Genomic DNA, 22,848 nt, shown 5'->3' on the forward strand with positions numbered 1-22,848 from the left:
CCTCTTGCAGCTTCCTGTTGGGAAGGAGAATATCCCACAAGTAATGGATGAGCCGTGGACTGGATACACATTACAAGAGAAACACACTTTTTCTAACTTTGACCCCCAAAGACAGAATTTATGCTTACCTGATAAATTACTTTGTCTTGCAGTGTATCCAGTCCACGGATTCATCCTTTACTTGTGGGATATTCTCATTCCCTACAGGAAGTGGCAAAGAGCACACAGCAGAGCTGTCCATATAGCTCCCCCTCTAGCTCCACCCCCAGTCATTCGACCAAAGGATAGGAAGAAAAAGGAGAAACCATAGGGTGCAGTGGTGACTGTAGTTTAAATAAAAAAAATTATTTTTTTACCTGACTTAAATGCCAGGGCGGGCCGTGGACTGGATACACAGCAAGAGAAAGTAATTTATCAGGCAAGCATAAATTCTGCTTTCTCTTGCAAGGTGTATCCAGTCCACGGATTCATCCTTTACTTGTGGGATACGAATACCAAAGCTTTCGGACACGGATGAAGGGAGGGAACAAGACAGGTACCCTAAACGGAAGGCACCACTGTTTGTAAAACCTTTCTCCCAAAAATAGCCCCCGCAGAAGCAAAAGTATCGAATTTGTAAAATTTGGCAAAAGTATGCAGTGAAGACCAAGTCGCTGCCTTACAAATCTGTTCAACAGAAGCCTCATTCTTGAAAGCCCATGTGGAAGCCACTGCTCTGGTAGAATGAGCAGTAATTCTTTCAGGAGGCTGCTGGCCAGCAGTCTCATAGGCCAAACGGATGATGCTTTTCAGCCAAAAGGAAAGAGAGGTAGCAGTCGCTTTCTGACCTCTCCTCTTACCAGAATAGATAACAAACAAGGAAGATGTTTGTCTGAAATCCTTAGTTGCTTGCAAATAGAACTTTATAGCACGAACTACATCAAGATTGTGCAACAGACGTTCCTTCTTCGAAGAAGGATTGGGGCACAGAGAAGGAACAACAATTTCCTGGTTAATATTCTTGTTAGAAACCACTTTAGGAAGAAAACCAGGTTTAGTACACAAAACTACCTTATCTGCATGGAACACCAGGTAAGGTGAATCACACTGTAAGGCAGATAATTCTGAGACTCTTCGAGCAGAAGAGATAGCTACTAAAAACAAAACTTTCCAAGATAATAACTTAATATCTATGGAATGTAAAGGTTCAAACGGAACCCCTTGAAGAACTGAAAGAACTAGATTTAGACTCCATGGCGGAGCCACAGGTTTATAGACAGGCTTGATTCTGACTAAAGCCTGTGCAAACGCTTGAACGTTTGGTACCTCTGCCAGACGCTTGTGCAAAAGGATAGACAGAGCAGATATCTGTCCCTTTAAAGAACTAGCCGACAATCCTTTCTCCAATCCATCTTGGAGAAAGGACAGTATCCTGGGAATCCTAATCTTACTCCATGAGTAACCATTGGATTCACACCAACAAAGATATTTCCGCCATATTTTATGGTAGATTTTCCTGGTGACAGGCTTTCTAGCCTGAATCAGAGTATCTATAACTGACTCAGAGAAACCACGCTTTGATAGAATTAAGCGTTCAATCTCCAAGCAGTAAGACGTAGGGAAACTAGATTTGGATGCTTGAACGGACCAGGTATTAGAAGGTCCTGCCTCATTGGCAGTGTTCATGGTGGGACAGATGACATGTCCACTAGGTCTGCATACCAAGTCCTGCGTGGCCACTGAGGCGCTATCGAAATCACCGACGCCTTCTCCTGCTTGATTCTGGCGGACAGACGAGGGAGAAGAGGAAACGGTGGGAAACATAAGCCAGATTGAAGGACCAAGGCGCTGCTAGAGCATCTATCAATGCCGCATTCGGGTCCCGGATCCGTAGAGAGGAAGCTTGGTGTTCTGACGGGACGCCATCAGGTCCAACGCTGGAATGCCCCATAGCTGAGTCAGCTGGGCAAATACCTCCGGGTGGAGTTCCCACTCCCCCGGGTGAAAACTCAGACGACTTAGAAAATCCGCCTCCCAGTTGTCTACTCCTGGGATGTGAATTGCTGAGAGATGGCAGGAGTGGTCCTCAGCCCACCTGATTATTTTGGTTACTTCCTTCATCGCTAGGGAACTCTTTGTTCCCCCCTGATGATTGATGTAAGCTACAGTGGTGATGTTGTCCGACTGAAATCTGATGAATTTGGCCGCCACTAGCGGAGGCCATGCCTGGAGCGTGTTGAATATCACTCTCAGTTCCAAAATGTTTATCGGGAGAAGAGACTCTTCCCAAGACCATAGGCCCTGAGCTTTCAGGGAGCCCCAGACCGCGCCCCAGCCTAACAGACTGGCGTCGGTCGTTACAATGATCCACTCCGGTCTGCGGAAGCACATTCCCCGAGACAACCACCAGAGAAGAGAATCCCTGGCTTTCTGGTCCAGTTGGATTTGAGGAGACAAATCTGCATAATCCCCATTCCACTGTTTGAGCATGCACAATTGCAGTGGCCTGAGATGAATTCGAGCAAAAGGGACTACGTCCATTGCTGCTACCATTAATCCGATTACCTCCATGCACTGAGCTACAGATGGCCGAGGAATGTAATGAAGAACTCGGCAAGTAGTCAAAAGTTTTAAATTTTCTGACCTCCGTCAGAAATATTTTCATTTCTACCGAGTCTATAAGTGTTCCCAGGAAGGGAACCTTTGTGAGCAGGGACAGAGAACTTTTTTCGATGTTCACCTTCCACCCGTGAGACCTTAGAAAGGCCAGAACAATCTCCGTGTGAGCCTTGGCTCTGGGAAAAGACGACGCCTGTATTAAGATGTCGTCCAGATAAGGTGCTACTGCAATGCCCCGCGGTCTTAGTACCGCCAGAAGGGACCCTAGCACCTTTGTGAAAATTCTGGGAGCGGTGGCCAACCCGAAGGGAAGGGCCACAAACTGGTAATGCTTGTCCAGAAAGGCGAACCTTAGGAACTGATGATGATCTTTGTGGATAGGAATATGTAGGTACGCATCCTTTAGATCCACGGTAGTCATATATTGACCTTCCTGGATCATGGGTAAGATTGTCCGAATGGTCTCCATCTTGAATGATGGAACTCTGAGGAATTTGTTTAGAATTTTTAGATCCAGGATTGGCCTAAAAAGTTCCTTCCTTTTTGGGAACCACAAACAGGTTAGAGTAAAAACCCAGTCCTTGTTCTGTAATTGGAACTGGATATATCACTCCCATCTTGAGTAGGTCTTCTACACAGCGTAAGAACGCCTCTTTCTTTGTCTGGTCTGTAGACAGACGAGAAATGTGGAACCTTCCCCTTGGAGGAGAGTCCTTGAATTCTAGAAGATATCCCTGAGCAACGATCTCTAATGTCCAGGGATCTGGAACATCTCTTGCCCAAGCCTGAGCAAAGAGAGAGAGTCTGCCCCCTACCAGATCCGGTCCCGGATCGGGGGCTACCCCTTCATGCTGTCTTAGTAGCAGCCACAGGCTTTTTGGCCTGTTTACCCTTGTTCCAGCCCTGCAAAGGTTTCCAAGTTGCTTTTGGCTGTGAAGAGTTACCCTCTTGCTTTGCGGTTGCAGAGGTTGAAGCAGGACCGCTCCTGAAGTTGCGAAAGTAGGGAAAATTAGCCTTGCTTTTAGCCTTAAAAGGCCTATCTTGCGGGAGGGCATGGCCCTTTCCCCCAGTGATATCCGAGATAATCTCTTTCAACTCGGGACCGAAAAGGGTCTTTCCCTTGAAAGGAATATTTAGTCATTTTGTTTTGGACGACACGTTGGCCGACCATGACTTGAACCAAAGCGCTCTGCGCGCCATGATGGCAAAATCAGAATTTTTCGCCGCTAACTTAGCTAATTGCAAAGCGGCATCTGTGATAAAATAATTAGCCAGTTTTAGAGCATTAATTCTATCCATGACTTCGTCATATGAAGTCTCCCTCTGGAGCGACTCCTCCAGCCCCTCAAACCAAAAAGCCGCTGCAGTAGTTACAGGATTAATGCAGGCAATAGGTTGGAGAAGGAAACCTTGTTGAACAAATATTTTCTTTAGTAAACCTTCTAATTTTTTATCCATAGGATCCTTGAAAGCACAACTATCTTCAATTGGTATGGTTGTGCGCTTGGCAAGTGTTGAAACTGCCCCCTCTACCTTAGGAACCGTCTGCCACGCGTCCCGCCTGGGATCAGTTATGGGGAACATTTTCTTAAAGACAGGGGGGGAAACAAAAAGGTACACCTGGTCTCTCCCATTCCCTATCAACAATATCCGCCACCCTCTTAGGGATCGGAAACGCATCAGTGTATACAGGGACTTCTAGAAATTTGTAAATTTTACACAATTTCTCTGGGACCACCATAGGGTCACAATCATCCAGAGTTGATAAGACCTCCCTAAGCAGTACGCGGAGGTGTTCCAATTTAAATTTAAAAGCTAGTAAATCTGATTCTGCCCGCTGAGAAACTTTTCCTGAGTCAGAAATTTCTCCCTCAGACAGTACATCCCTCGCCTGTTAAGAGCGGCAAAGAGAATGACTGGGGGGGCGGAGCCAGAGGGGGAGCTATATGGACAGCTTTGCTGTGTGCTCTCTTTGCCACTTCCTGTAGGGATTGAGAATATCCCACAAGTAAGGATGAATCCGTGGACTGGATACACCTTGCAAGAGAAATCTGTTACACATCTACATCCACCAAAAAACACCCATGATTAATAGTTTCAAAATTTTGTCCTGAGTTTAGAAATACCCAATGTTTACATGTTCTTTGCAAGTTATAGGGCAATAAATACAAGTAGCACTTGGCTATTTTCAAACCACTTTTTTTCAAAATTAGCGCTAGTTACATTGGGACACTGATATCTTTCAGGAATTCCTAAATATCCCTTGACATGTATATATTTTTTTTTTTAGAAGACATCCCAAAGTATTGATCAAGTTTTGGTATATTTCATGCCACTATTTCACCGCCAAATGTGATCAAATAAATAAAATCATTCACTTTCACAAACTTTAGGTTTCTCACTGAAATTATTTACAAACAACTTGTGCAATTATGGCAAATGGTTGTAAATGCTTCTCTGGGATCCCTTTTGTTCAGAAATAGCAGACATATATGGCTTTGGCGTTGCTTTTTGGTAATTAGAAGGCCGCAAAATGCCACTGCGCATCACACGTGTATTATGCCCAGCAGTGAAGGAGTTAATTAGGGAGCATATAGGGAGCTTCTATGGTTCATTTTAGCTTTAGTGTAGTAGACAACCCCAAGTATTGATCTAGGCCCATCTTGGTATATTTCATGCCCCCATTTCACCGCCAAATGCGATCAAATTAAAAAAAAAAAAAAAAAAAAGTTAAATTTTTCACACTTTTAGGTTTCTCACTAAAATTATTTACAAACAATTTGTGCAATTATGGCATAAATGGTTGTAAATGCTTCTCTGTGATCCCCTTTGTTCAGAAATAGCAGGAATATATGGCTTTGGCGTTGCTTTTTGGTAATTAGAAGGGCGCTAAATACTGCTGCGCATCACACGTATATTATGCCCAGCAGTGCAGGGGTTAATTAGGTAGCTTGTAGGGTTAATTTTAGCTTTAGTGTAGAGATCAGCCTCCTACCTGACACATCACACCATCTGATCCCTCCCAAACAGCTCTCTTCCCTCCCCCACAATTGTCCCTGCCATCTTAAGTACTGGCAGAAAGTCTGCCAGTACTAAAATAAAAAGGTATCTTTTTTTTAAAGCATATTTACATATGCAGCTGTGTAGGGTCCCCCCTTAGCGCCCAACCTCCCTGATCCGCCCCCAACAGCTCTCTAACCCTCCCCCTCTAACATATTTGGTGCCATATTGGGTACTGGCAGCTGTCTGCCAGTACCCAGTTTATACAAAAAAAAAAAAAATTCTTTATTTTATTTTTTTATTTTCTGTAGTGTAGCTTCCCCCACCCCCTCCCAGATCCCTTATCAATTTATTAACCCATTCCCTCCCCCCTTTCTCCCACTTAGAAGTTTTTTTTTCTGTAGTGCCGCAGTTCCCACCTGCTCCCCCCCGTGCACGCCCACCACCGCCCGTGCGCGCCCCCCTCTTAATCATAAAAGCCATCAATGGCCGCCCACCCGCTTCCCACTTTGGCTCCCACCCACCAAGATTTTCGGCCATTGATGTCCGGTGCAGAGAGGGCCACAGAGTGGCTCTCTCTGCACCGGAGGGGTAAGAAGTGTTATTGTAGGATGCCTCGATATCGAGGCATCACTGCAATAACCGGAAAGCGGATCGCTTCCAGACGCTTTAAACCCCAATGTCGTACAGGGTACGTCGCTGGTCTTTAAAGACCAGTTTGTGCAAGACGTACCCTGAACGACGTGTGTCATTAAGGGGTTAAATGTCATTTTATTCAGAAGAGAGAAGTAAACAGACAATGTGAAACAGTTTACTTCTCCCTTCCACTGAGCTAAAAAAAAAAAAACTGAAGATGTGCATCAAGGTTTTTTCTTCAATATAGCTACCAATACATAAAAAATAAAGATAATAACTACCTGGATACAGCATATAAGGATGCAGAGCCTGTGAGGGAGGAACTGTCCACAGTACCTGTATTAAATAAAACAGAAATAACTCATCCTATTAACTTTCCTACAAAAGCATAAATGGGTAAATTGCACGGATTGTTAATATACCAAATAAACAGATATTCACAGCCACAGAGTATTCAGCACCCATAAGAAGCAATGCAATTAAAATTATATAGCTTACCTTCTTCATCATCTTCCTCATTCTCCTCCTCTTGACTATCATACAAGCCATCTGGAAGTTCCTCTTCTCCATCATCTGGTTCAAGGTTGGTCACAGAAAAGCTGCACCATTTATGGAGGAAGAAGAAGAAAAAACAAAAAAACAACAAGTTAAACTAAAGATTAACTGTAAAATTAGGGCAGTTGAAACACAAAACATCTAAAACAACAAAAACTAGACTGATAAAAACTTCAAGTGAAGGGGGTGGAGCTGACAACAGGTCGAGATGGCCACCTGAGAAAAGTTTTTAGTCATCGAAAAACATAATTTATGTAAGAACTTACCTGATAAATTCATTTCTTTCATATTGGCAAGAGTCCATGAGCTAGTGACGTATGGGATATACAATCCTACCAGGAGGGGCAAGGTTTCCCAAACCTCAACATGCCTATAAATACATCCCTCACCACACCCACAATTCAGTTTAACGAATAGCCAAGTAGTGGGGTGATAAAATAAGGAGTAAAAAAAAAAAAAAGCAAAAAAAAAACAAAAAAAAAAAACAAACACAATTTATGCTTACCTGATAAATTTATTTCTCTTGTGGTGTATCCAGTCCACGGATCAGCCATTACTTGTGGGATATTCTCCTTCCCAACAGGAAATTGCAAGAGGACACCCACAGCAGAGCTGCTATATAGCTCCTCCCCTAACTGCCATATCCAGTCATTCGACCGAAACAAGCCGAGAAAGGAGAAACCATAGGGTGCAGTGGTGACTGTAGTTTAAATTTAAATTTTGACCTGCCTTAAACTGACAGGGCGGGCCGTGGACTGGATACACCACAAGAGAAATAAATTTATCAGGTAAGCATAAATTGTGTTTTCTCTTGTAAGGTGTATCCAGTCCACGGATCATCCATTACTTGTGGGATACCAATACCAAAGCTAAAGTACACGGATGAAGGGAGGGACAAGGTAGGTACTTAAACAGAAGGTACCACTGCCTGTAGAACCTGTCTCCCAAAAATAGCCTCCGAAGAAGCAAAAGTATCAAATTTGTAGAATTTTGAAAAAGTATGAAGCGAAGACCAAGTCGCCGCCTTGCAAATCTGTTCAACAGAAGCCTAAATTTTAAAGGCCCAAGTGGAAGCCACAGCTCTAGTAGAATGAGCTGTAATCCTTTCAGGGGGCTGCTGTCCAGCAGTCTCATAGGCTAAGCGTATTATGCTTCTTAGCCAAAAAGAAAGAGAGGTTGCCAATGCCTTTTGACCTCTCCTCTGTCCAGAGTAGACAACAAACAAAGCAGATGTTTGACGAAAATCTTTAGTAGCTTGTAAGTAAAACTTTAAAGCACGGACTACGTCCAGATTATGTAAAAGACGTTCCTTCTTAGAAGAAGGATTAGGGCACAATGATGGAACAACAATCTCTTGATTGATATTCTTAGTAGATGCCACCTTAGGCAAAAACCCAGGTTTTGTACGCAGAACTACCTTATATGCATGGAAGATCAGATAAGGAGAATCACATTGTAAAGCAGATAACTCTGAGACTATACGAGCCGAGGAAATGGCCATCAAAAAAAGAACTTTCCAAGACAAAAGTTTAATATCTATAGAATGAAGAGGTTCAAACGGAACCCCTTGAAGAACTTTAAGAACCAAGTTTAAGCTCCATGGAGGAGCAACAGGTTTAAACACAGGCTTGATTCTAACCAAAGCCTGACAAAATGCCTGAACGTCTGGAATATCTGCCAGATGCTTGTGCAAAAGAATAGACAGGGCAGAAATCTGTCCCTTTAAAGAACTAGCTGATAATCCTTTTTCCAAACCCTCTTTGAGAAAAGACAATATCCTGGGAATCCTAACCTTACTCCATGAGTAATTCTTGGATTCACACCAATAAAGATATTTACGCCATATCTTATGGTAGATTTTCCTGGTGACAGGCTTTCTTGCCTGTATTAGGGTATCAATGACTGACTCTGAGAAGCCACGCTTTGATAAAATCAAGCGTTCAATCACCAGGCAGTCAGTCTCAGAGAAATTAGATTTGGATGATTAAAAGGACCTTGTAGTAGAAGGTCTTGTCTCAAAGGCAGAGTCCAAGGTGGAAAGGATGACATGTCCACTAGGTCTGCATACCAGGTCCTGCATGGCCACGCAGGTACTATCAAGATCACCGATGCTCTCTCCTGCTTGATTTTGGCAATCAGTTGAGGGAGCAGAGGAAACGGTGGAAACACATAAGCCAGGTTGAAAGACCAAGGCGCTGCTAGAGCATCTATCAGCGTCGCTTCTGGGTCCCTGGACCTGGAACCATAACAAGAAAGCTTGGCGTTCTGGCAAGACGCCATGAGATCCAGTTCTGGTTTGCCCCAACGATGAATCAATTGAGCAAACACCTCCGGATGGAGTTCCCACTCCCCCGGATGAAAAGTCTGACTTAGAAAATCCGCCTCCCAGTTCTCTACACCTGGGATATGGATCGCTGAGAGGTGGCAAGAGTGTCTCTCTGCCCAGCGAATTATCTTGGAGACTTCTAACATCGCTGGGGAACTCCTTGTTCCCCCTTGATGGTTGATGTAAGCCACAGTCGTGATGTTGTCCGACTGAAATCTGATGAACCTCAGTGTTGCTAGCTGAGGCCAAGCCAGAAGAGCATTGAATATCGCTCTCAATTCCAGAATATTTATTGGAAGGAGTTTCTCCTCCTGAGTCCACGATCCCTGAGCTTTCAGGGAGTTCCAGACTGCACCCCAACCTAGAAGGCTGGCATCTGTCGTTACAATTGTCCAATCTGGCCTGCGAAAGGTCATACCTCTGGACAGGTGGACCCGAGATAGCCACCAGAGAAGAGAATCTCTGGTCTCTTGATCCAGATTTAGTAGAGGGGACAAATCTGTGTAATCCCCATTCCACTGACTGAGCATGCATAGTTGCAGCGGTCTGAGATGTAGGCGCGCAAACGGAACTATGTCCATTGCCGCTACCATTAAGCAGATTACCTCCATGCACTGAGCCACCGAAGGGCGATGAATAGAATGGAGAACACTGCAAGAATTTAGAAGTTTTGATAACCTGGACTCAGTCAGGTAAATTTTCATTTCTACAGAATCTATCAGAGTCCCTAGGAAGGAGACTCTTGTGAGTGGGGATAGAGAACTCTTTTCCTTGTTCACTTTCCACCCGTGCGACCTCAGAAATGCCAGAACTATGTCCGTATGGGACTTGGCAATTTGGAAATTTGACGTCTGTATCAGGATGTCGTCTAGATAAGGGGCCACTGCTATGCCCCGCGGCCTTAGGACCGCCAGAAGCACCCCCCGAACCTTTGTAAAAATTCTTGGGGCTGTAGCTAACCCGAAGGGAAGAGCCACAAACTGGTAATGCCTGTCCAGAAAGGCAAACCTTAGCAAACCGATGATGATCTTTGTGTATCGGAATGTGAAGGTAAGCATCCTTTAGATCCACCGTAGTCATATATTGACCCTCCTGGATCATAGGTAGGATGGTCCGAATAGTTTCCATTTTGAATGATGGAACTCTGAGGAATTTGTTTAAGATCTTTAGATCCAAGATTGGTCTGAAGGTTCCCTCTTTTTTGGGAACCACAAACAGATTTGAGTAAAATCCCTGTCCCTCCTTTGGAACTGGATGGATCACTCCCATAACTAGGAGGTCTTGCACACAGTGTAAGAATGCCTCTCTTTCTTTATCTGGTTGACAGATAATCGTGAAAGGTGAAATCTCCCTTGTGGAAGAGAAGCCTTGAAGTCCAGAAGATACCCCTGAGATATAAATCTCCAACGTCCAGGGATCCTGAACGTCTCTTGCCCACGCCTGGGCGAAGAGAGAAAGTCTGCCCCCTACTAGATCCGTTACCGGATAGGGGGCCATTCCTTCATGCTGTCTTAGAGGCAGCAGCAGGCTTTTTGGCCTGCTTGCCTTTGTTCCAGGACTGGTTAGGTTTCCAGGCCGTCTTGGACTGAGTTCCCTCTTGTTTTGTAGCAGAGGAAGTTGATGCTGCACTTGCCTTGAAGTTTCGAAAGGCACGAAAATTAGACTGTTTGGCCCTTGATTTGGACCTGTCCTGAGGAAGGGCATGACCTTTACCTCCAGTAATGTCAGCAATAATTTCCTTCAAACCAGGCCCGAATAAGGTCTGCCCCTTGAAGGGAATGTTGAGTAGTTTAGACTTTGAAGTGACGTCAGCTGATCAAGATTTAAGCCATAGCGCCCTATGCGCCTGGATGGTAAATCCAGAATTCTTAGCCGTTAGTTTAGTCAAATGAACAATGGCATCAGAAACAAAAGAATTATCTAGCTTAAGTGCTCTAAGCTTGTTAAGTATGTCCTCCAAAGGAGTCGTCTGTAAAGCCTCTTCCAGAGACTCAAACCAGAACGCCGCAGCAGCAGTGACAGGAGCAATGCATGCAAGGGGCTGCAGGATAAAACCTTGTTGAATAAACATTTTCTTAAGGTAACCCTCTAACTTTTTATCCATAGGATCAGAAAAAGCACAACTGTCCTCGACAGGGATAGTAGTACGCTTTGCTAGAGTAGAAACTGCTCCCTCCACCTTAGGGACCGTCTGCCATAAGTCCCGTGTGGTGGCGTCTATTGGAAACATTTTTCTAAAAATAGGAGGGGAAGAAAACGTCACACCTGGTCTATCCCATTCCTTAATAATTTCTGTAAACCTTTTAGGTATTGGAAAAACATCAGTACACACCGGCACTGCATAGTATTTATCCAGTCTACACAATTTCTCTGGCACTGCAATTGTGTCACAGTCATTCAGAGCAGCTAAAACCTCCCTAAGCAAAACACGGAGGTTCTCAAGCTTAAATTTGAAAGTAGAAATATCAGAATCAGGTTGCATCATCTTTCCTGAGTCAGAAACATCACCCACAGACTGAAGCTCTCCTTCCTCAGCTTCTGCATATTGTGAGGCAGTATCAGACATGGCTCTTAAAGCGTCTGTATGCTCTGTATTACGCATAACACCAGAGCTATCACGCTTTCCTCTAAATTCAGGAAGTCTGGCTAATACCACTGACAGTGTATTATCCATGACTGCCGCCATGTCTTGTAAAGTAATCGCTATGAGCGTCCTTGATGTACTTGGCCCCATTTAAGCGGGAGTCCCTTGAGCGGGAGTCAAAGGGTCTGACACGTGGGGAGAGTTAGTCGGCATAACTTCCCCCTCGTCAGAATCCTCTGGTGATAAATTTTTTAAAGATAACAGCTAATCTTTATTGTTTAAAGTGAAATCAATACATTTAGTACACATTCTCATATGGGGTTCCACCATGGCTTTTAAACATAATAAACAAGGAGTTTCCTCTATGTCAGACATGTTTATACAGACTAGCAATGAGACTAGCAAGCTTGGAAAACACTTTAAATCAAGTTAACAAGAAAATATAAAAAACGGTACTGTGCCTTTAAGAGAAACAAATTTTGTCAAAATTTGAAAAACAGTGAAAAGAGGCAGTAATTCAAACGAAATTTTGACAGTGTATGTAATAGGTTAGCAGAGCATTGCACCCACTTGCAAATGGATGATTAACCCCTTAATGCAAAAAACGGATCAAAAAAACTAATTAAACGTTTTTTAAACAGTCACAACAACTGCCACAGCTCAGCTGTGGCCCTACCTTCCTCAATAAACGACTTTTGAAGCCTTTAGAGCCCTTCAGAGCCCTTCAGAGATGTCCTATAGCATGCAGGGGACTGCTGAGGGAAGCTGAATGTCTCTGTCTGCAATTTTAACTGCGCAAAAAAGCACTAAAATAGGCCCCTCCCACTCATACTACAACAGTGGAAAGCCTCAGGAAACTGTTTCTAGGCAAAAATCAAGCCAGCCATGTTGAAAAAACTAGGCCCCAATAAGTTTTATCACCAAAGCATATATAAAAACGATTAAACATGCCAGAAAACGTTTTATATTGCACATTTATAAGAGTATATATCTGATAGTAAGCCTGGTACTAGTCGCTATTAAATCACTGTATTTAGGCTTAACTTACATTAATCCGGTATCAGCAGCATTTTCTAGCAATTCCATCCCTAGAAAAACTTAAAACTGCACATACCTCATTGCAGGATAACCTGCACGCCATTCTCCCTCTGAAGTTACCTCACTCCTCAGACATATGTGAGAACAGCAGTGGATCTTAGTTACTTCTGCTAAGATCATAGAAAATGCAGGCAGATTCTTCTTCTAAATGCTGCCTGAGATAAAATAGTACAACTCCGGTACCATTTAAAAATAATAAACTTTTGATTGAAGACAAAACTAACTATATTTCACCACTTTCCTCTTACTACCTCCATCTTTGTTGAGAGTTGCAAGAGAATGACTTGATATGGCAGTTAGGGGAGGAGCTATATAGCAGCTCTGCTGTGGGTGTCTTCTTGCAACTTCCTGTTGGGAAGGAGAATATCCCACAAGTAATGGATGATCCGTGGACTGGATACACCTTACAAGAGAAAAGGGAACTGGAAATATAATTGTGCTTTTATACAAAAATCATAACCACCATAAGAAAAGGGTGGGTCGTATGGACACTTGCCAATATGAAATAAATGAATCAGGTAAGTTCTTACATAAATTATGTTTTCTTTCATGTAATTGGCAAGAGTTCATGAGCTAGTGACATATGGGATAGAAATACACAAGATGTGGAAGTCCACAGAAGAGTCACTAGAGAGGGAGGGATAGAATAAAAACAGCTATTTCTGCTGAGAAAATAAAATCCACAAAAAAAAAAAAAGTCTCATAAATTTCTCGAAAAAAACCAAATCATAAGCAGAAGAATCAAACAGACCGCTGCCTGAAGAACTTTTCTACCAAAGACTGCTTCAGAAGAAGCAAATACATAAAAATGGTAACATTTTGTAAATGTATGCAAAGAAGACCAAGTTGCTGCTTTGCAAATCTGATCAACTGAAGCTTCATACTTAAAAGCCCAAGAAGTGGCGACTGATCTAGTAGAATGAGCTGTAATTCTGAGGCGGAGACTGTCCTGCCTCCAAATAAGCCTTGTGAATCAAAAGCTTTAACTAAGATGCCAAAGAAATGGCAGAGGCTTTCTGACCTTTCCTAGGACCAGAAAAAAAAAAAACAACAAAAAAAGACTAGAAGTCTTTCTGAAATCTTTAGTAGCTTCTACATAATATTTCAAAGCTCTTACAACATCCAAAGTGTAAAGATCTTTCAAGAGTATTCTTAGGATTAGGACAAAAGGAAGAAACAACAATTTCCCTACTAATGTTGTTAGAATTCACAACCTTAGGAAGAAATTTAAACAAAGTCCGTTAAACAGCCTTATCCTGACGGAAAATTAGAAAAGGAGACTCAGAAGAGAGCAAAAAGTAACAATACTTTCCAAGAAAGTAGTTTAATATCCAAAGAATGCATAGGTTCAAAAGGAGGAGCCTGCAAAGCCTTTAAAATCAAATTAAGACTCAAAGGAGGATAAACTGATTTAATAACAGGCTTGATACAAACCAAAGCCTGAACAGAACAGTGAATGTCAGGAAGATTAGCAATCTTTCTATGAAATAAAACAGAAAGAGCAGAGATTTGTCCCTTCAAAGTACTTGCAGACAAACCTTTATCCAAACCATCCTGAAGAAACTAAAATTCTAGGAATTCTAAAAGAATGCCAAGAGAATTTATGATAAGAACACCATGAAATATATGCTTTCCAAACCTGAAAACAAATCTTCCTTGAAACAGACTTACGAGCCTCTAGCAAAGCATTAATCACTGAGTCAGAGAAACCTCTATGACTAAGCATTAAGCGTTCAATTTCCATACCTTCAAATTTAGCGATTTGAGATCCTGATGGAAAAACGGCCCTTGAGACAGAAGGTCTGGCCTTAAAGGAAGTGGCCAAGGCTGGCAACTGGACATCCAGACAAGATCCGCATACCAAAACATTTGAGTCCATGCTGGTGCTATCAGAAACACATACAATTGTTCCATTATGACCTTGGAGATCACCCTTGGAAGAAGAACTAGAGGCAGAAAGATGTAAGCAGGTTGGTTAAACCAAGGAACTGCAAACGCATTCACCATCTCCGCCTGAGGATCCCTGGACCTGGAAAGATACCTGGGAAGTTTGTTTAGATGGGAAACCATCAGATCTATTTCAGGATGACCCCACAGCTGTACAATCTGACAAAATGCATATGGATGGAGAGACCACTCCCCTGGATGTAAAGTCTGACGGCTAAGATAATTTGCTTCCCAATGGTCTACACCTGGGATATGTATCGCAGTAATTAGACAGTTGAATTCTGCCCAAGAAAGTATTCTAGATACTTCTTTCATCGCAAAAGGACTGCGAGTCCCACCCTGATGATTGACATATTCCACAGTTGTGATATTGTCTGTCAGAAAATGAAAGAACGATTCTCTTTTTAATAGAGGCCAAGCCTGAAGAGCCCTGAAAATAGCACAAAGTTCAAAAATATTGATTGGTAACCTCGCCTCTTGAGGATTCCAAACCCCTTGTGCTGTCAGAGACCCCAGACAGCTCCCCAACCTGTTAGACTTGCATCTGTTGAAATCACAGTCCAGGAAGGACGAATAAAGGAGGCCCCTTGAACAATAAGGTGATGGTTTAACCACCAAGTCAGAGAGAGTTGAATGTTGGGATTTAAGTATATCAACTGTGATATCCGAGAATAATCCCTGCACCATTGATTCAGCATGCAAAGCTGCAGAGGTCTCATATGAAAACGAGCAAAGGGGATCATGTCCAATGCTGCATTCATGAGACTTAAAACTTCCATGCACATAGCCACTGAAGGAAATGATCGAAACTGAAGGTTTTGACAGGCAGAAACCAATTTCATTTGTCTCTTGTCTGTTAAAGACAGAGTTATGGACACTTATCTGGAAACCTAAAAAGGTGACCCTTGTCTGAGGAATCAAGAAACTCTCTGGTAAATTGATCCTCCAACCATGTCTGAAGAAACAACAAGTCGATTTGTGTGAGATTCTGCTAAATGAAAAGATTGAGCCAGTACCAAGATATCGTCGAAATAAGGAAACACCACAATACCCTGTTCTCTGATTACAGATAGAAGGGCACCGAGAACCTTCAAAAAGTTTCTTGGAGCCGTCGCTAGGCCAAATGGTAGAGAAACAAATTGGTAATGCTTGTCTAGAAAAGAGAATCTCAAAAAACAATAGTGGTCAGGATGAATTGGAATATGAAGATATGCATCCTGTAAGTCTATTGTGGACATATAATGACCTTGCTGAACAAAAGGCAGAATAGTCCTTATAGTCACCATCTTGAAAGTTGGGACCCTTACAAAACTATTCAAAAACTTCAGATCCAGAACTAGTCTGAAAGAATCTTCCTTCTTTGGGACAATTTAAACATTTGAATAAAAACCCAGACCCTGTTCCAGAAGTGGAACTGGTACAATTACCAATGAAAGCTCTAGATCTGAAACACATTTCAGAAAGGCCTGAGCTTTCACAGGATTTGTTGGAACGTGAGAGACAAATAAACCTTCTCTTATTCTGAAACCTATTCGATACCCTTGAGACAATATTCTGAATCCAATAATTCTGAACGGAACCTGCCTAAACGTCTTGAAATAATTTCAATCTAACCCCCACCAGTAGAACTGGATTGAGAGCCGCACCTTCATGCAGTTTTAGGGGCTAGCTTTTGTTTTTTATAAGGCTTGGATTTATTCCAACTCGAAGATGGCTTCCAATTGGAGCCAGAGTCCTTAGGAGAATGTGTGGTTTTCTGTTCTCTATTCTGACGAAAGGAACGAAACCGATTAGAAGCTCTAGCTTTACCCTTAGATTTTTTTTTTATCTTGGGGCAAAAAAAAAAACTCCCTTCCCCCCAGTAATAGTGGAAATAATAGAATCCAACTGAGAACCAAACAACATAATTTATGTAAGAACTTACCTGATAAATTCATTTCTTTCATATTAGCAAGAGTCCATGAGCTAGTGACGTATGGGATATACATTCCTACCAGGAGGGGCAAAGTTTCCCAAACCTTAAAATGCCTATAAATACACCCCTCACCACACCCACAATTCAGTTTAACGAATAGCCAAGAAGTGGGGTGATAAGAAAGTGCGATAGCATAAAAAATAAGGAATTGGAATAATTGTGCTTTATACAAAAATCATAACCACCACAAAAAAAGGGCGGGCCTCATGGACTCTTGCTAATATGAAAGAAATGAATTTATCAGGTAAGTTCTTACATAAATTATGTTTTCTTTCATGTAATTAGCAAGAGTCCATGAGCTAGTGACGTATGGGATAATGATTACCCAAGATGTGGATCTTTCCACACAAGAGTCACTAGAGAGGGAGGGATAAAATAAAGACAGCCAATTCCTGCTGAAAATAATTCACACCCAAAATAAAGTTTAATGAAAAACATAAGCAGAAGATTCAAACTGAAACCGCTGCCTGAAGTACTTTTCTACCAAAAACTGCTTCAGAAGAAGAAAATACATCAAAATGGTAGAATTTAGTAAAAGTATGCAAAGAGGACCAAGTTGCTGCTTTGCAAATCTGATCAATCGAAGCTTCATTCCTAAATGCCCAGGAAGTAGAAACTGACCTAGTAGAATGAGCAGTAATCCTCTGAGGCAGAGTTTTACCCGACTCAACATAGGCAAGATGAATTAAAGATTTCAACCAAGATGCCAAAGAAATGGCAGAAGCTTTCTGGCCTTTTCTAGAACCGGAAAAGATAACAAATAAACTAGAAGTCTTTCGGAAAGACTTAGTAGCTTCAACATAATATTTCAAAGCTCTAACAACATCCAAAGAATGCAACGATTTCTCCTTAGAATTCTTAGGATTAGGACATAATGAAGGAACCACAATTTCTCTACTAATGTTGTTGGAATTCACAACTTTAGGTAAAAATTCAAAAGAAGTTCGCAACACCGCCTTATCCTGATGAAAAATCAGAAAAGGAGACTCACAAGAAAGAGCAGATAATTCAGAAACTCTTCTGGCAGAAGAGATTGCCAAAAGGAACAAAACTTTCCAAGAAAATAATTTAATGTCCAATGAATGCATAGGTTCAAACGGAGGAGCTTGAAGAGCCCCCAGAACCAAATTCAAACTCCAAGGAGGAGAAATAGACTTAATGACAGGTTTTATACGAACCAAAGCTTGTACAAAACAATGAATATCAGGAAGATTAGCAATCCTTCTGTGAAAAAGAACAGAAAGAGCAGAGATTTGTCTTTCAAGGAACTTGCGGACAAACCTTTATCTAAACCATCCTGAAGAAAAATAAGTCTTCCAGACTCTATAATATATCTCTCTAGATACAGATTTACGAGCCTGTCACATAGTATCAATCACAGAATCAGAGAAACCTCTTTGACCAAGAATCAAGCGTTCAAACTCCATACCTTAAAATTAAGGTTTTGAGATCCTGATGGAAAAAAGAACCTTGAGACAGAAAGACTGGTCTTAACGGAAGAGTCCACAGCTGGCAAGAGGCCATCCGGACAAGATCCGCATACCAAAACCTGTGAGGCCATGCTGGAGCTACCAGCAGGACAAATGAGCATTCCTTTAGAATATTGGAGAATACCCTTGGAAGAAGAACTAGAGGCGGAAAGATATAGGCAGGATGACACTTGTAAGGAAGAGATAATGCATCCACTGCCTCCGCCCGAGGATCCCAGGATCCGGACAGATACCAGGTAAGTTTCTTGTTTAGATGAGAAGCCATCAGATCTATTTCTGGGAATTCCCACATTTGAACAATCTGAGGAAATACCTCTGGGTGAAGACCATTCGCCCAGGTGCAACGTTTGGCGACTGAGATAATCCGCTTTCCAATTGTCCATACCTGGGATATGAACCGCAGAGATTAGACAAGAGCTGTATTCCGCCCAAACCAAAATTCGAGATACTTCTTTCATAGCCAGAGGACTGCGAGTCCCTCCTTGATGATTGATGTATGCCACAGTTGTGACATTGTCTATCTGAAAACAAATGAACAACTCTCTCTTCAGAAAAGGCCAAGACTGAAGAGCTCTGAAAATTGCACGGAGTTCCAAAATATTGATCGGAAATCTCACCTCCTGAGATTCCCAAACCCCTTGTGCCGTCAGATACCCCCACACAGCTCCCCAACCTGTAAGACTTGCATCTGTTGAGATTATGGTCCAGGTCGGAAGAACAAAGAAGCCCCCTGAACTAAACGATGGTGATCTGTCCACCATGTCAGAGAGTGTCGTATAATCGGTTTAAAGATATTAATTGAGATATCTGAGTAATCCCTGCACCATTGGTTCAGCATACAGAGCTGAAGAGGTCGCATGTGAAAAGGAGCAAAGGAGATCGCATCTGATGCGGCAGTCCTAAGACCTAAAATTTCCATGCATAAGGCTACCAAAGGGAATGAATGTGACTGAAGGTTTTGACAAGCCGATATCAATGTTAAACTTCTCTTGTCTGACAAGGACAGAGTCATAGACACTGAATCTATCTAGAAACCTAAAAAAGTTACCCTTGTCTGAGGAATCAATGAACTGATTGGTAAATTGATCCTCCAACCATGAACTTGAAGAAACAACACAAGTCGATTTGTATGAGATTCTTCGAAAATGAGAAGACTGAGCAAGTACCAAGATATCGTCCAAATAAGGAAATACCAAAACCCTGTTCTCTGATTACAGAAAGAAGGGCACCGAGAACCTTTGAAAAAAATTCTTGGAACTGAGGCTAGGCCAAACGGTAGAGCCACAAAACTGGTAATGCTTGTCTAAAAAGAGAATCTCAGACACTAAAAGTGATCTGGATGAATCGGAATATGCAGCTACACATCCTGTAAATCTATTGTAGACATATAATGCCCTTGCTAAACAAAAGGCAGGATAGTCCTACAGAACCATCTTGAATGTTGGTATCCTTACATAACGATTCAATATTGATAGATCCGGAACTGGTCTGAAGGAATTGACCTTCTTTGGTACAATGAAGAGATAAAATAAAACCCCAGCCCCTGTTCCAGAACTGGAACTGGCATAATTACTCCAGCCAACTCTAGATCTGAAACACATTTCAGAAATGCTGAGCCTTTGCTGTGTTAACTGGGACACGGGAAAGAAAAAAAATCTCTTAGCAGGAGGCCTTAACTTGAAGCCAATTCTGTACCTTTCTGAAACAATGTTCTGAAACCAGAGATTGAGAACGGAATTGATCCAAATTTCTTTGAAGAAAACGTAATCTGCCCCATACCAGCTGAACTGGAATAAGGGCCGCACCTTCATGGGTACTTAGGAGCTGGCTATAGGTTTCTATAAGGCTTGGATATATTCCAAACCTGGAAATAGTTTCCAAACTGATACCGCTCCTGAGGATGAAGGATCAGGCTTTTGTTCCTTGTTGTGAGGAAAAGAACGAAAAATGATTATTAAACCTAAATTTACCTTGGATTTTTTATCCTTTGGTAAAAAAAGTTCCCTTCCTTCCAGAAACAGTTGAGATAATAATTTATTACCCTGGAAAGAAAGGGAAAGCAAAGTTGACTTAGAAAACATATCAGCATTCCAAGTTTAATCCATAAAGCTTTTCTAGCTAAAATAGCTAGAGACATATACCTGACATCAACTCTAATGATATCAAAAGATGGTATCACCAATAAAATTATTAGCATGTTATAGAATAATAATAATGCTATAAAATTATGATCTGTTACTTGTTGCGCTAAAACTTCTAACCAAAAAGTTGAAGCTGCAGCAACATCCGCTAAAAATATAGCAGGTCTAAGAAGATTACCTGAACATAACTAAGCTTTTCTTAGAAAGGATTCAATTTTCCTATCTAAAGGATCCTTAAATGAAGTACTATCTGCCGTAGGAATAGTAGTACATTTAGCAGGAGTAGAGACAGCCCCATAACCTTAGGGATTTTGTCCCAAAAAAACTAATCTGTCAGATGGCACAGGATATAATTGCTTAAACGTTTAGAAGGAGTAAAAGAATTACCCAAATTGTTCCATTCCCTGGAAATTACTTCAGAAATAGCATCAGGGAGATAAAACACTTCTGGAATAACTACAGGAGATTTAAAAACCTTATTTAAACGTTTAGATTTAGTATCAAGAGGACCAGAATCCTCTATTTCTAAAGCAATTAATACTTCTTTAAATAAAGAACGAATAAATTCCATCTTGAACAAATACAAAGATTTATCAGCATCAACCTCTGAGACAGAAACCTCTGAACCAGAAGAACCATTATCAGTATCAGAATGATGATGTTCATTTAAAAATTCATCTGAAAAAAGAGAAGTTTTAAAAGACTTTTATGTAAACTAGAAGGAGAAATAACAGACATAGCCTTCTAAATGGATTTAAAAAATAAAATCTCTTATGTTTATCAGGAACACTCTGAAAATTAGATGTTGACGGAACAGCAACAGGTAATGTAAGTACTAAAGGAAATTTTATCTGCATTAATAAGTTTGTCATGACATGCAATACAAACAACAGCTGGAGAAACAGATACCAAAAATTTATAGCAGATACACTTAGCTTGGTAGCTCCAGCACCGGGCAGTGATTTTCCTGAAGTATCTTCTGACTCAGTTGCAACGTGGAACATCTTGCAATATGTAATAGAAAAAACAACATATAAAGCAAAATTGATCAAATTCCTTAAATGACAGTTTCAGGAATGGGAAAAAAATGCCAGTGAACAAGCTTCTAGCAACCAGAAGCAATAAATAATGAGACTTAAATAATGTGGAGACAAAAGCAACGCCCATATTTTTTTAGCGCCAAACAAGACGCCCACATTATTTGGCGCCTAAATGCTTTTGGCGCCAAAAATGACGCCACATCCGGAACGCCGACATTTTTGGCGCAAAAGGACGTCAAAAATGACGCAACTTCCGGCGACACGTATGACGCCGGAAACAGAAAAGATTTTTTGCGCCAAAAAAGTCTGCGCCAAGAATGACGCAATAAAATGAAGCATTTTCAGCCGCCGCGAGCCTAACAGCCCACAGGGAAAAAAAGTCAAATTTTTTAAGGTAAGAAAAAAATGATTGATTCAAATGCATTATCCCAAATATGAAACTGACTGTCTGAAAATAAGGAATGTTGAACATTCTGAGTCAAGGCAAATAAATGTTTGAATACATATATTTAGAACTTTATAAACAAAGTGCCCAACCATAGCTTAGAGTGTCACAGAAAATAAGATTTACTTACCCCAGGACACTCATCTACATGTTTGTAGAAAGCCAAACCAGTACTGAAACGAGAATCAGCAGAGGTAATGGTATATAAATAAGAGTATATCGTCGATCTGAAAAGGGAGGTAAGAGATGAATCTCTACGACCGATAACAGAGAACCTATGAAATAGACCCCGTAGAAGGAGATCACTGCATTCAAATAGGCAATACTCTCCTCACATCCCTCTGACATTCACTGCACGCTGAGAGGAAAACCGGGCCCCAACTTGCTGCGGAGCGCATATCAACGTAGAATCTAGCACAAACTTACTTCACCACCTCCATAGGAGGCAAAGTTTGTAAAACTGAATTGTGGGTGTGGTGAGGGGTGTATTTATAGGCATTTTAAGGTTTGGGAAACTTTGCCCCTCCTGGTAGGAATGTATATCCCATACGTCACTAGCTCATGGACTCTTGCTAATTACATGAAAGAAAAATTATTATCCTGGAATGATAGAGATAGTAGCCTAGATTTAGATACCATGTCAGCATTCCATGATTGGAGCCAAAAAGCTCTTCTAGTTAAAATAGCCAGAGACATATTTTTAACATCAATCTTGATATCAAAAATAACATCACAGAGAAAATGATTAGTATATTGAAGCAAACGAACAATGCTAGACAAATCAGAATCTTTTTCCCGTTGTGCTAAGCTATCCAACCAAAAAGTCGATGCAGCCGCAACATCAGGCATAGAAATGGCAGGCCTGAGAATAAAGCCAGAATGTAAATAAGCTTTCCTTAGATAAGATTCAATTTTCCTATCTAAAGGATCTTAAAAAGAAAAAACATAATTTATGCTTACCTGATAAATTCCTTTCTTCTGTTGTGTGATCAGTCCACGGGTCATCATTACTT

The 22,848-nt window shown here is 41.5% G+C and overlaps 1 protein-coding gene across 1 annotated transcript in view; it reads right to left on the reverse strand.

Moving 5' to 3' along the window:
• TTLL4 (tubulin tyrosine ligase like 4) overlaps positions 1 to 22,848 on the reverse strand; it is a 388,835-nt gene that overhangs the window by 269,836 nt on the left and 96,151 nt on the right. Inside the window, exons 3-5 of the mRNA XM_053712432.1 lie at positions 6,733 to 6,833; positions 6,516 to 6,570; positions 6,414 to 6,430 (exon numbers count right to left, since the gene is read on the reverse strand). Coding sequence (XP_053568407.1) covers positions 6,414 to 6,430; positions 6,516 to 6,570; positions 6,733 to 6,833 — 173 coding nt within the window. The remainder of the gene's footprint in view (positions 1 to 6,413; positions 6,431 to 6,515; positions 6,571 to 6,732; positions 6,834 to 22,848) is intronic.

This window comes from Bombina bombina, chromosome 1 (assembly GCF_027579735.1).
Source record: "Bombina bombina isolate aBomBom1 chromosome 1, aBomBom1.pri, whole genome shotgun sequence".
Taxonomy (NCBI): Eukaryota; Metazoa; Chordata; class Amphibia; order Anura; family Bombinatoridae; genus Bombina; species Bombina bombina.